Source organism: Mirounga leonina, unplaced genomic scaffold, assembly GCF_011800145.1.
Source record: "Mirounga leonina isolate KUSES-001 unplaced genomic scaffold, KU_Mleo_1.0 Mir_92, whole genome shotgun sequence".
NCBI classification, from domain to species: domain Eukaryota; kingdom Metazoa; phylum Chordata; class Mammalia; order Carnivora; family Phocidae; genus Mirounga; species Mirounga leonina.
This window is the reverse complement of record NW_023270852.1, coordinates 1208416-1221771: the sequence shown is the minus strand read 5'-3', so window position 1 is coordinate 1221771 and position 13356 is coordinate 1208416. Positions and strand designations below refer to the sequence as shown.

Below are 13356 nucleotides of genomic sequence, written 5' to 3'. Positions count from 1 at the left end.
AAAACAAACTTTTTAAAGGAAAATTGAAAGATACAGGATCTCCTGGCAGAAAGGGACTTTACCTCGTGAAGGCCCCAAAAGTACAATACCAGCAGGGAGGTCGGTTAGGGTCACTCCCACTTCACAAAAAGCTGTGTGGACAGTTTACAGAATTCCCTCAGGCGGACCCTAGTTTCAGTAATAGCCAATTAACCGGCACCATCTTGAACTCATTTCGGTGAGAATGAGAAAGCGGCAAAATATTCATCAGAATCTTCTAAAAAGCCGCATCGCCGGTCATCTAGAAATCCCTTAGGAGCAACAGAGAACACGAGGGTGGAAACAGTAGAAGCCATATTTTTTTAAAAGGTTTTTGTCGCGGGGGACGGTACCAGTAAGGATTCAATCATCTTCAAACATTATATTTAAACCTAGGTGCTTAACTATGACAGATGCTTCTGTCAGTCGCGCAGCATCTCACAGCGAAACGCTTCTTTCTGTGGCGACGAAGCCTCGAAGCCGCTTTCTGTGGCGACGAAGCTTTGAACAAACGCCCACCGCCATACCCATCCGCGGGAAAGCTCCCTCCACCAGCCGAAGAAGGCGGAACTTCAGAGGGCACTCCCGCCACACAGCGCGATCGGCGCCGCTGAGCTTCCTGGGAATTGTAGTTTTAGTTTCCCCATCCATCCCTATTGTTCAGGTCGGTATGGAGTGAGCCAGAAAACTACAACTGCCAGAGTGCTCCGCAAGGGCGAGTAGCCGCGGCGGTGACGACTGTGGCGGAGAAGGCCTGGAGGGGCTCTGCGTTCTGGAGTGGCGCTGCTTGGGCGGGTGGCAGGTTGCAGGCTGCTGGCGCCGCTGCTGAGGAGAACGGAGAGTGGGTTCGGCGTTTCCCGTCGGGGTCCCAGCAACGATGAGTGCTGCCAGGGAGTCCCATCCGCACGGGGTGAAGCGTTCAGCCTCCCCAGACGACGATGTAAATAACAATGGCGGAGTGGATGAGGGTTGCGGCCTACTAAAGGCTGGGGTAGGCCGGGAAGGGTGGTTTAGGAAGGAGGAAGCGCCCGAGGTGGCCCGAAGAGGGAGGGCCGAGGTGCGGGAACCAGACGAATGACTGGGAAGTGTCTCCTTTCTTGACTTAGGGTCTGAAGGTTTGAAGAGGTTTACATCCTAAGAGCCAGAGATCTGCGTAGGAAGGGGGTTGGAGGAAGGAAGTCCTGAGAGGGTCGGGAAGCGTATTTCGGGGCTGATGAAGCTTCATTGTTGGGCCTTTCTACGTAGGATAGGGATGTCAAGAGCCTTCCTGTTGGAGGTTTAAAATGCTCCTGTGACAATGTCAAGATGTTGGTGCACGTTTAGACAGATTTTTCCGGCCGGAATTATTTTCACCGTGTACTATTAAGGGTAAACCGAGAACAGTATGGAACCGAAAATTGTACCAGGGGAGGCATTTCGTACTGACGCGTGGTGATGAGGTTTAAGATGTTGAGACCTAGAAGCCCATTTTGATTTCAGCTACCTTCCTTCTCTTTCCCCCACCCCAAGCTTGTCAGCTTAAATAGCAAACCATTCATTCCTTAAAGTAACCCATTAAATATTTACTGCTATGCTAGGTGTTAGGAATTCAAAGATGAGTAAGTACGGTACTTATCTTAGGTCTTTTTGTATATTTGTCCTAGCTCTTAGCGCAGTGTCATGGAGACTGCAGTAAACGGAAAACTAGGTCCTTCATACAATGGATAAACGCCACGGAAACGTTGATTGAGAAATTTTGGGGACGGGTAGGTGGGGGCGTGGAGAGGTCATCTTTAAGGATGATAAAAGAACATCTAATTTTTTTTTCAGTTATTGTTTAAAGCACTATTAATTTCTGAATATGTAGAGTTCTTTATAGTGCAGTTCAGTGCCTTTCATAATACCTTACTTTGTGAACCGTTAAAAGCTCACTAAAGACTGCTAGTGCATAAGTTGTATAAGACCCACCCCTCTTTGGATGGGTGGTGGGGTTAGGAAAGGAATACCAAGATTCTTAAATTGAATTTAACTCTGCAGAAAGAATAGTAATCAGGAAGGATTTGGGAATGAATAATTATATAGTGAGATTTTTGGTGCCCTCTGTTCTTCCCTGCTACTGGCTCTTAGATCTTTTCTTGTTAATATGGTAATCCAGTACTTGTTAGGCATTTATCTAAGGCATGTGAGTAACCTGGGTGCCATTTTAAAAGCTATTACATTGTTTTCCTCCTGGTAGTTAACTGTGACTTGATTCGTAGAATGTCAGGCATCTGTTTTGCTGGACTTAGAAATATCTTTTAGCTTGACGGAAAACTCTTGATGTTAGGTAATTTAACAGTTAAAGGGATTAAGTAATTAACTCTACAGCTTCTTTTGGGATCAGTTTAAGATGACCTTTAAGACCTTTTCCAATCTTATAAGCATTCTCTTTTGAAGGAGATGGTTATAGTTGCAATTCAAGATCAGGTCCTGCAACTTTAACATACTATCTAAAAATGATTATGTTGCTAATTTAAAGTGCAATAGAGTAACTGGTCTTTTGATAGTGATTTTTTTTTTAAATCAGTTAAATGTGACTATTACTTTTACTGGTAATTGGGAGTTATCTTTACTTGTTTTAAAAATATTTTTAAATACTACATACAAAATTTAAAAATGTTTTTGAAATATACATCTAAATTGTAGAAAATCAATTAATTATAATTGAAGTTGTAATTGGTCATCAATTTCTAATGAACATACACTGCATGTAAAGGATAATCGGTTTTTTTGCCTACTGATCTCACATATTAAATGGGGATAAGAAAGCATTTTGAAAGATGTTAGAAGTAGGGGACACCTGGGTGGCTCAATCAGTTAAGCGTCTGCCTTCAGCTCAGGTCATGATCCCAGGGTCCTGGGGTGGAGCCCCACGTCAGGCTTCCCTGCTTATAGGGAGTCTGCTTCTCCCTCTCCCTCTGCTCCTCCCCCCACTTGTGCACTCTCTCTCTCTCTCTCTCTCAAATAAATAAATTCTTTTAAAAAGAAAGAAAGATGTTAAAAGTAGATATTAAACATGGAATCCAGCTTTAAGAAAATGCTGATGGTGTTAGAAGTAAATTCTAAGAGTTACTAGGGTATGTATTCAGGAGGAGGTAAATTGACTACAATTCTATAGTAAAAGGTATTAAGGGTAACTTAAAAATGGTCTCATTGGTTTCATTGGAGTGGAGAAATGAAAGCTATTTTTTAGAGAGTAGGAGGTGAGAAGTTAATTTTAGTAACTGGTGGAGACCCTCTAAGAATTTATCAGGCACCCATGTGCTTTTGAGAATGCAGCACTTGGGCTGTTGTATGCTAAGGTCTTTGAAAGAAGAACCAGAAGGACTTCATGACTGGAAAAAATACTAGGATTAGATATTGTAAATGATAGGATTATTTATGTAAAGACATTGGAAGATATTTGCTCTTTTAATAGAAATAGAGAGTTTGGGAAAGTTGACTTTTAGACGTTTTGTTTTTAACTTGATTCCATAACTTTTATAACTGTAATTCATAAACTACTTTCACATATTCTGTCTCATTTGGTCATGTACAGTATGATGTGGTAAGAGCAGAGAACTTAAGGCAAGAGGATCAGAGTAAGTCACTTAAACTTTTAAGTGACTTTGCCTCAGTGTTCTTATTTATTAACTGGACTCTTGAGAGAACATATATGAGCAGTCATTTGTAAGTTGTAAAACACTGCAATTCTTAGGTGGTGTTATTTTTAAGATAGTCTTTTAAAGAAGCTACTCTGTGTAGATTAGGAATGAAAACTAAGAAGTTAAATGCCCTGTTCAGGCTCAGAGAGCAAGTGATTTAGTGAGAATCAGAACTTGACCTTCACTAGTACTTTATTTTTTTTATTTCTTAACTATGTTCAGCCAGAAATAGTTAAGTACTAACTGGCGTATTAAAAAACAAAACAAAACAAAAACAAAAAAATAGATAGTTGTCAGATGGAAAGAAGTGGAGATTTGGAAGTTAGGTAGCTAAAATCATGAAAGCATATAAGCTTCCCACCAAAAAGAATTTAGAAGAACCACAAGTAAGTGTCCATTGTTGTACAGCTACTTAATTTTTTTAAATTTATTTTTATTTAAATTCAGTTGATTAACATATAGTGTATTATTAGTTTCAGAAGTAGAGTTCAGTGATTCATCAGTTGTATATAACACCCAGTGCTCATTACATCAAGGGCCCTCCTAAATGCCCATCACCCAGTTATCCCACCTCCCCACTCCCCTCCCCTCCAGCAACCCTCAGTTTGTTTCCTGTAGTTAAGAGTTTCTTATGGTCGGTCTCCCTCTCTGATTTCATCTTACTTTATTTTTTCCTCCCTTCCCCTATGATCCTCTGTTTTGTTTCTTAAATTCCACATATAAGTGAAATCATATGATAATTCTTTCTCTGATTGACTTATTTCACTTAGCATAATACTCTCTGGTTCCATCCACGTCGTTGCAAATGGGAAGATTTTTTTTTTGATGGCTAATATTCCAGGTACAAATACTTTTAACACTCATATCCCTAGAGAAATGGTCACCATTGTTTTTTGTATTTTCTAAGTCTTCTACAGATAATTTCCAAAAGAATAAAAATAGTGAAAAACAATTTTATTGAAAATTTTAATGTGAATCTAATCATAGCAAACCCAAATTTCTGTTACATGGCTTCCTGATTTTCATGACATACATACCCAAAATGGTTAGCATCCTCTGAATACAGTTAACTGCTTGTCAGTTGTGTGTAAAACTGGAACATATAATTCCAGATTACAGATAATTTCTAATAGATTTTAGCTTTATCATTATTTGTAGTTCTAGCATTTGCATCATCAAAATATAATATGAAGAATTTAAACCTTAGTGCTCATAATTTTGTGTTGAAATGGGGTTTTCATCTTTGCTCCATAATTGTAAAACATTTTCATTTTTAGATTATAAACTGAATTAGAATGATCAATCCAATGAATGTTTTCTTTCTACATTCCTTCCAGTCACCTTTGTATACACATCTGCCTTTAGCACTTGTCCAGTTTCAAATCCTATCAAGTAAATATTGGTGTACAAATATAAAAGATGAAGCAGTCACACATATTTTTTAGAAAAACAGGATGGTCCAGGCTCTTACAAGATGAAGTCTCCCTGTTGAATGACTTTCTAGATGAGCGTGCCATATTTTTTCGTGACTTTTTTTTTTTCTTTGTCTCCTTGATCCCTGGGTTGGAGAAAAGTCATAGTGTTTCAACATCCAAAAATTCAGTCTAAGATTTTGGCGTATACAATTAATTTTGCCATTATTATTAGTTTAGGGTACACTACCTATCATTTTTCATTCACCTTATTCATCTAATAATTGTTAAATGACTTTTGCCAGTTTCTGGTTTTTACCCAGTTACCATTATGGGTAGAAATGAAAAATTCTGGACTCTTAATTGTGTCCATGAAAGCTAGAAGCATACAATGGAGGAGTGACGTCTTCTTGAAAGATGATGCACTACCTTGGACAGTAGGTTGAGAAAACTCATCTACCATTTTTCTGTTTCCTTATTTTAGTCATTTTTAGCATAGTTGGCAATAACTAATAAATCATAATGAAATATTTCCTACATTTGTTTCAAGATGTAGGGAAAAATATCACTAGGACTCCATAATATTTCTTAGATTTGTAAAAGGGCTCAATTGATAATTACAAGGTAGAATGAGTTTTACTCTTTTAAAATAAGTTTTCTCCTCTTTCTGTTTTCTCTTCAGAAGACCTTCAAGAAAGAATAAAAGTCTTAACATATCAATCCTTAAAAATAACTAGAACTGCACAAAAAAGAAACTGAAAACCTAAAATTTGGTCCATTTTGTGTTCCATGGTCCTTTATCACTAAAGCCAGACTAACTTTTAAGTAACAACTGTGGCAGCCTCTGGAATCCTAGGTACTCTCGGGCCTTGCAAGGCTCTAGGATAGTAGGTCTCAAAAGTGTAGTCCTCACATCAACATCAACAGCATCATCATCACTTAGGAATTTGTTAGAAATGAAACCCTTGAACCCACCCCAGACTTACTGGATCTGAAACTCTTGGGGTGTAGCCTAGCAGTTTGGGTTTTAACACACCCTCCAGGTGATTCTGGTAAGTGCAAACTTTAGAATCAAAGCTCTGGCTGCAGAAGAAATAAAGGATTCTGCCTTGAGGTAACAGAAAAGGAGTATAATTGAGTATAATATATATGCTTAACTACCTAAACAAAATCAGTGAGCCCTGTTTATGGTTAAAAATGACGGGGACGGGGGGAGCGCCTGGGTGGCTCAGTCGGTTAAGCAACTGCCTTCGGCTCAGGTCATGATCCTGGAGTCCCGGGATCGAGTCCCGCATCGGGCCCCCTGCTCAGCGGGGGGTCTGCTTCTCCCTCTGACCCTCCCCCGTCGTGCTCTCTCTTTCTCATTCTCGCTCTCAAATAAATAAATAAAATCTTAAAAAAAAAATGACGGAGGAAAAAAACCTTGGGAGTTATGGGTAGATTTTAAATTTTTAAATATTTATTATGCAAAAAAACCTAACTGGCCAATTTCTTTTGCAGCTTGGATCTAGCAATTGGGAAGCAGCAGACTTAGGTAATGAAGAAAGAAAACAAAAGTTCCTGAGACTTATGGGTGCAGGAAAGGTAAGCATCAAACAGCATGTGTTTTTTTAAGTCTTTTCTGTGAAAATAATATCCTTATTTTGTCTGTTGAGTGAGCCAGACTGAATATACTGGATCCCATTTTCCTGTTCTGCTTGGGAAATACAGCTGACCTAACCAAGCACATAAAATTTATACTATTATTTCTGAACCACTTCTGGGATTCTTAGTGCCACTGGGCAGTAAGGTTTAGAGACCGAATAGAGAGAAACCTTGGCTTGAGGAGACTCCTAGGGAAGAAAGTTTATGATTTGCTATCTGTTACCTTAATGATTTAATAGAAGTTCTTTTCTGGGCAGACCAAATTGGTAGGCCTTTCATATTTTATAGCTCCCTCTAGCCCTTGAAGTAGTAGCCAAGCCTTTATCAAAAACTTAATTTTTAAAATATTCAATATATTTTGAAATCCTTTTCAGTTTAATTAACGTAGTAGAAGATAGAAAATATAGGTGCCAGGAAAACTTCACCTATTGGGGAAAAACCCTTCTTGTTCCTAGCAATAATTTTTACATGCAAATACAGTTATCTCTAGATACTTATCTTGTGTAGGCAAGTCAATTTATTTTCCTAACATTGTCCCCAAAATTTATTTATTTATTTATTTATTAAAGATTTTATTTATTTATTTAATTGACAGAGAAAGAGAGACAACGTGACAGGGAACACAGCAGGGGGAGTGGGAGAGGGAGAAGCAGGCTCCCCACCGAGCAGGGAGCCCAACGTGGGGCTTGATCCCAGGACCCTGGGATCGTGACCTGAGCTGAAGGCAGTCACTTAACCAATTGAGCCACCCAGGCGCCCCTGTCCCAAAAATTTACAAACAAAATGTAGATAAAAAAGAAAACTTTTTTTCTCTTTTAAGCTCCTCAAAATTAAATTCTGCCCTTTGTTTTTGTTATTCATATGGGGATTCATTCATTCGTTTTACCAACAATTATTGACTGTCTGCAAGATGCCAGGGACCATGCTAGGCCCTGGGGGTCACATAGATCTTTAACACATGTTTGGAGCCATCATGTAATAGAGGAAACCAGATAATTTAGAATTATAATTGCTATGAAAGAACTGTGCATATAGTGCTGTGGAATCAACAGACAAGGGTAGCTAACTCTGCCTTAGTGGTACGGGAAAGCGTCCCTGAAACAAAGAGGACTTAGCCAGACTAGAACAAGGGGTTCAGGGTAGGGAGAGATCGTGCAACATAGTAAGACCTGTATAAGGATGCATTTATATAATATCTTTTTAATCCAGATTTCCCAATAATTTTGTGATTTATCATAGAAAGTAGTCTGAAGTTTATCTTGATTCATGCAAATAAAATATTTGCTAAGAATTTATGAGGTAAATAATAATTTAGGGGACATGCTCAACCTAGTAGAATGAAAACTCTTTGAGTACTTAGGAAGAATACCCTAACATAAAGTACATGAAATTTGGCTACCAGTTTTATATACCAGATACATAGTCAAATGTATCTCATTAAAACTGCGGGGAAGAAAGAACAGATGGAACAGTTTTTTAAAAATTGACTACAAATACATGAGCTGTTTAGCATACGTTAAATTCCTTCCTAGCAAGGCCAAGATTATAGCTTTGATCTTACATATAGGCTGTTTAGATTTATTCTGTTTTGTGACAACGAAGTATATTCCTAACCCTAGCCAGCTACCGTGAGTATTTTACTGGTCACAGGGAGGACCAGCTAGGAGAAATTATGAATAGACTAGTGCGCTACTGTCTTCATTCTCAGATAACTTAATGTATTAGACATTTTCAAATCTTGATAATGTAGTGTCTTCTGCAGTCTAATGAAGCAGCATATTGAGTCATTGATTTGCTTCTGTAATAATGGCATGTAAGGCAGTTAAGTATTAATGCTTGAAGCCTTTCAGTAATGTCTTGTAATACGGAAAATGTGTCTGTCATCCTTTCACAATAGGAAGATTTGTTATGTCCTATATCTTCACAGGTGATTGGTTAAGATTACTTTGCAAAGTCACATTTAATCTCTCCTTCACTGTGTTTTAGTGAAGAATTTCTTTACCTTATGAAACTAAATATGAACCATAAGGAGTGGATTGTAACTGATAATTGAGAGTAATTATGTAGCCTGATCAATTAGTAACATTGAAGCAGGATTTATTTGTATGTTTTAGAGTAGAATTAGATTGCTTTAAATTCTGTTCTTTTTGACAGTTTAAGATTGGGTATTTATTGTAGTCAGTAATGAGCTGGCTATTTGTTAAAGATCTGTCACTGTTCATTATAAGTCTATTCATTTTTATCTAGCTAAATAATTTCATTTGCTTTCTTTCTATGAAGTGTGCCTGAGGCATCAAAAAGAGGAGGTGGGAAAGTTAAAGCAACTCATTTAATTGGCCTTTTAGGAAAGAAAATGTATCGATGCAGTTTTTTAGTTATCCCCTTTAAAATTCCAGGCTGACCTCTGCATACTCTCCCCTCCCTTTCTCTGCTCTGTGTATTTGTTTTAATGGCACTTACAGCTTTCTACCATACTATAATTTACTTACTGATTTCATTTCCCCTCCTCATCTCTACCTTTGCTAGAATGTAAGTCCTATAAAGACAAGGATCTCAATTTAGTTCTTTTTCTTCACTGTATCCCAGAAGCCTGGAATAATGTTGGGCACATAGTAGACACTCAGTAATTTAAGTTAATGGTCTCAAATTCTAATATATTTTCTACTTTCTTATAGAAAGAACACACTGGTCGTCTTGTCATAGGAGACCACAAATCAACATCTCACTTCCGAACAGGTAAGAAAGTAAAATATTTAAGAGGTGGTGCTAGATTTGGAATATGAAATACTCGTATGTATTTCAGGATATTCTCTGTATAATTGTGTTAATGATTAAAATATTAGATCTGGAAATGTATATGTAAACGTGTATATGTAACAATCAGCATATACTTTAATTTTTTAAAGATTTGAGAGTGTATATCAATGATACTCTATAACCAAGGAACTGACCTTTTTCTGTCTTCGTTTTTACTGATTCCTAACATATTTATTGTAGTGAGGTTTTATGTCTCATCTTGCCAACTGTTACGTAGTATGTGTTTATGAATTTTTTACATAATAAATTATTTAACATACAGTGTTATTGTTGGTATATTAAACTGGTTTTGAATTTATTCACTAAGTTTTGTTTTGAAATCCTTAATAAAGAATATAAACTTGTTGCAAAGCCTGAAGAAATGAACTTAATTTTAGAGGAAAAATTTTTAAAATAAAAACTAAAAACGAAGAGTTTGGATTTGAATTCAGGCTGCTGAAAAATGAAATTTTCTCCTATATAAAATTGACACTAATCTTGGACATTATTAATAACAGGGCATAATGACCTGGATCATATTTAACAATGAATTAAATTGTTTAAATTAACCTTATACTGACCTAGAATATGTAGCACATTTCAGAAATTAACAGGTCTTTTATTTTTCCAAATAATTATTTCAAATTGATTTGCATTGTTAGAAAAAGAATTTCTGAGGCAAAAAGAATACTGAGCTTTGTGGAATGGAAAAATATTTACTGCATTTATTCTTTTAAAACTGTGGACTTGGGCGCCTGGGTGGCTCAGTCGGTTAAGCGACTGCCTTCGGCTCAGGTCATGATTCTGGAGTCCCGGGATCGAGTCCCGCATCGGGCTCCCTGCTCGGCAGAGAGTCTGCTTCTCCCTCTGACCCTCTTCCCTCTCATGCTCTCTCTATCTCATTCTCTCTGTCTCAAATAAATAAATAAAATCTAAAAAAAACAAAACAAAACAAAACAAAAAAAAAACTGTGGACTTTATGAATAAAAATAATGCAAGCACCACCATTTGTGATTAAAATGAAATTCCTCTTCTTTCTTATATTTACAAATTAAAATGGCATACTCAGCTTTTTCTTTTTTTTTTTTTTTAAAGATTTATGTATTAGTGTGGGAGCACTTGCAGGCAGGGGGAGGGCGAGGGGGAGAGAGAGAATCTCAAGCAAACTTCCCGCTGAGCGGGGCACCCAACTCAGGGCTTGATCTCCGGACCCTGAGATCATGACCTGAGCTGAAATCAAGAGTCGATGCTCACCTGAGTGAGCCACCCAGGCAACCCCTCAGAAAGCTTTGATGGTATTAGTAATGTTCTAGTTCTAAATAAGTTTATGTTGTTTCATTAAACTAGTATCGTAAGAAAGGCATGAAGTAGAACCATTATTTATTTAGCCATTCTCTGAACAAAATTGCCTGCCTTTTCATTATATATCTGTTAAAAGACAGAAACTTGTTTGTTGCTGGTGTTTTAAATGTGAGAGAAAACTCACTTTCAGGGGAACAGTTACTTATTAGACTATAAATAAGCTAAAATATTTAAGGCCCAAAGTTCTTAGTAATTAATATTTATAATATCTGAACTTCAGGCAGTTCTGAGACTTGTCTAGTTTTAACTTATCACATAGAAAAATAGAAGTTCTTCATCTTTTATAAACACTTGTAGTTCAGAGGGTGGTTACTAGAGAAGTAATCATAAATACATCCTTCAATTTTTTAATATCTGTTAGGTAACCACCTCCTGTATAGAGGAAACCCATCCACAAAATGCGTTATAAAACTAGTCACAGAGAAATCAGCCCTGAATATAATAGCATTTGTAATATGGGTTTTTTTTGTGTAATCAAATGTTTTTATTAATTTGACTGAAACATAACCAAAGTACACTGGACATGCAGGGGAAGAAGACAAGAAAATTAATGAAGAACTGGAGTCTCAATATCAGCAAAGTATGGACAGTAAATTATCAGGAAGATATCGACGACATTGTGGACTTGGCTTCAGTGAGGTAGTAATTAACATTTTCATTAAATGGGAAGATAATTTCTAAATTGATATCCTTTATTTCTGTTAGATTAGCAATCAAGAATCCTATGTAGAAAGCTTTCTTTTTACAGTTACTTAATTTTCTATATGCCCAATAGGTCTTTGTAGATCATGAGAAAAGATATTTTTGAGTTTTACAAATGTTTTCTGATAGAAGCTTAATGTAAATTCTCAGATAATCATTATGGCACATCTTTAATAAGCATGAGCAACATACACGTTAAAGGAAATATTTCATGTAAATACTAGTTTAGGATCTTCCTCAGTTTTCCCAGTGACCTCTTTTCATATTATAAGTGCTGGTTAACTACTCCAAAGTAATATGACATGTAAGACATTGATAACTTTTCCATATTTCCATGGGTCAATAGTTAATTTGCCTTATTTACTTAAAAAAAAAAAAACCTGTTTCTTTCAGGAAGATATGGTAGTTTTCCAACAAGGGGGAGGGGAGTCAAGTGAGTGGTCTTCAGAGCTGTTTCTTAAAACAAATTATTACTTAAGTCCTAATGGGTAAAATACATGGGGATTCCGGAGTCCTCGGGTCTTCCTTTGGCAGCCTCTGATCATAATACAGTCTTAAAACTTGATGTTAATGGCTCAGGGAGTGGTTTTTTTGAGACTGTAACAAAAATTAGTGTCTTTCCCAGTTTTTGTACTGGGTAATTGTATTTAAGAAGAGCCTGTTGGTTGATGTTTGTAGGTAGAAGATCATGATGGAGAAGGTGATGTGGCTGGAGATGATGATGATGATGATGATTCACCTGATCCTGAAAGTCCAGATGACTCTGAAAGTGATTCAGAGTCAGAGAAAGAAGAGTCTGCTGAAGAACTCCAAGCTACTGAGCACCCTGATGAAGTGGAGGATCCCAAAAACAAAAAAGATGCAAAAAGCAACTATAAAATGATGTTTGTTAAATCCAGTGGTTCATAACTCCCAAACACTTAGTCTTTGTATTAAAAGTAAGCCTTATTGTTATAATGCACAGTGGAGGACTGCTTATAGAGCACAGACCTTTGTATTATAATTTTTAAAAAGGCCCTTTTAAATAATTACAAAGAGTGTTTGCTTTCAGATGCCATGGATTACACTTTTATGGGCATGACTATAACCATTTTTGTAAAGAGTAAGAGTTGTATAAAATAAGAAATAAATACAATACTCAATTTCCTTTCATAGTAGCATCATCAAACTCTAATCTCACCTTTTTTACCCCTTCAGATAGTTATGGAGGAGACACTTTTTGTGGTAGCTGTTTCATCTTTTTTGTTCCTTTAATATTTTTCTCTTATAAGAAGTTTAATCTGATACTGTGATGTGTTCATGAAAAATATTCAGTTATTATACTTTGTTGTAGTAGAACTATTCATCATGGATATTTCTGCTGCCAGTAACTATCTAAATTGTTTGCAAAAGATTAGGTACTTAGTGTACTCTTACTGATTCAGCTCTACTCTTTTGGACCAAAGCAACATGAGAGCAAATACTTTCACACCTGTTAGGATGGAGTTGCAACTGTCATACATTTGGAATGTTATGATCCCAAGCAGTCTTTATATAATTTGAATTACATTGTATGTTTGATTTTTGATAAAATTTGGCCAATTTTTACAGAAGAAATTATTTCTCTGATCATTTGGTCCTATCTAGGAATATGTAAAACTGGAATTTTTTTTTTAAGGTAATATGTGACCAAAGTTAATTTTCTTCCTAAGGCCTAAATAAAGAAAAAGCAGTTTCCCATATTTGGTTTGTGATACCTTTATCCTCATTATCTAAAATGA

At 36.6% G+C, this 13356-nt stretch overlaps 1 protein-coding gene across 1 annotated transcript; it reads left to right on the top strand.

Annotated features, from left to right (window-relative positions):
- The first annotated feature begins 737 nt into the window (after positions 1–737).
- On the top strand, positions 738–12888 carry CUNH11orf58 (chromosome unknown C11orf58 homolog). The gene is made up of 5 exons (XM_034995416.1): positions 738–958; positions 6593–6676; positions 9412–9472; positions 11424–11533; positions 12275–12888. The coding sequence occupies exons 1-5, from the start codon at positions 896–898 to the stop codon at positions 12503–12505; spliced, it is 549 nt and encodes a 182-aa protein (XP_034851307.1). The 5' UTR covers positions 738–895; the 3' UTR covers positions 12506–12888.
- Positions 12889–13356: the final 468 nt, after the last annotated feature.

Bases quoted from the DNA above. Each gene is read 5' to 3' on its own strand.
- CUNH11orf58 (XM_034995416.1), top strand. From the start codon at position 896: ATGAGTGCTGCCAGGGAGTCCCATCCGCACGGGGTGAAGCGTTCAGCC. The intron at 959-6,592 runs GTAAATAACAAT...TTTCTTTTGCAG, and splicing joins CAGCCTCCCCAGACGACGAT to CTTGGATCTAGCAATTGGGA. The intron at 6,677-9,411 runs GTAAGCATCAAA...ACTTTCTTATAG, and splicing joins GACTTATGGGTGCAGGAAAG to AAAGAACACACTGGTCGTCT.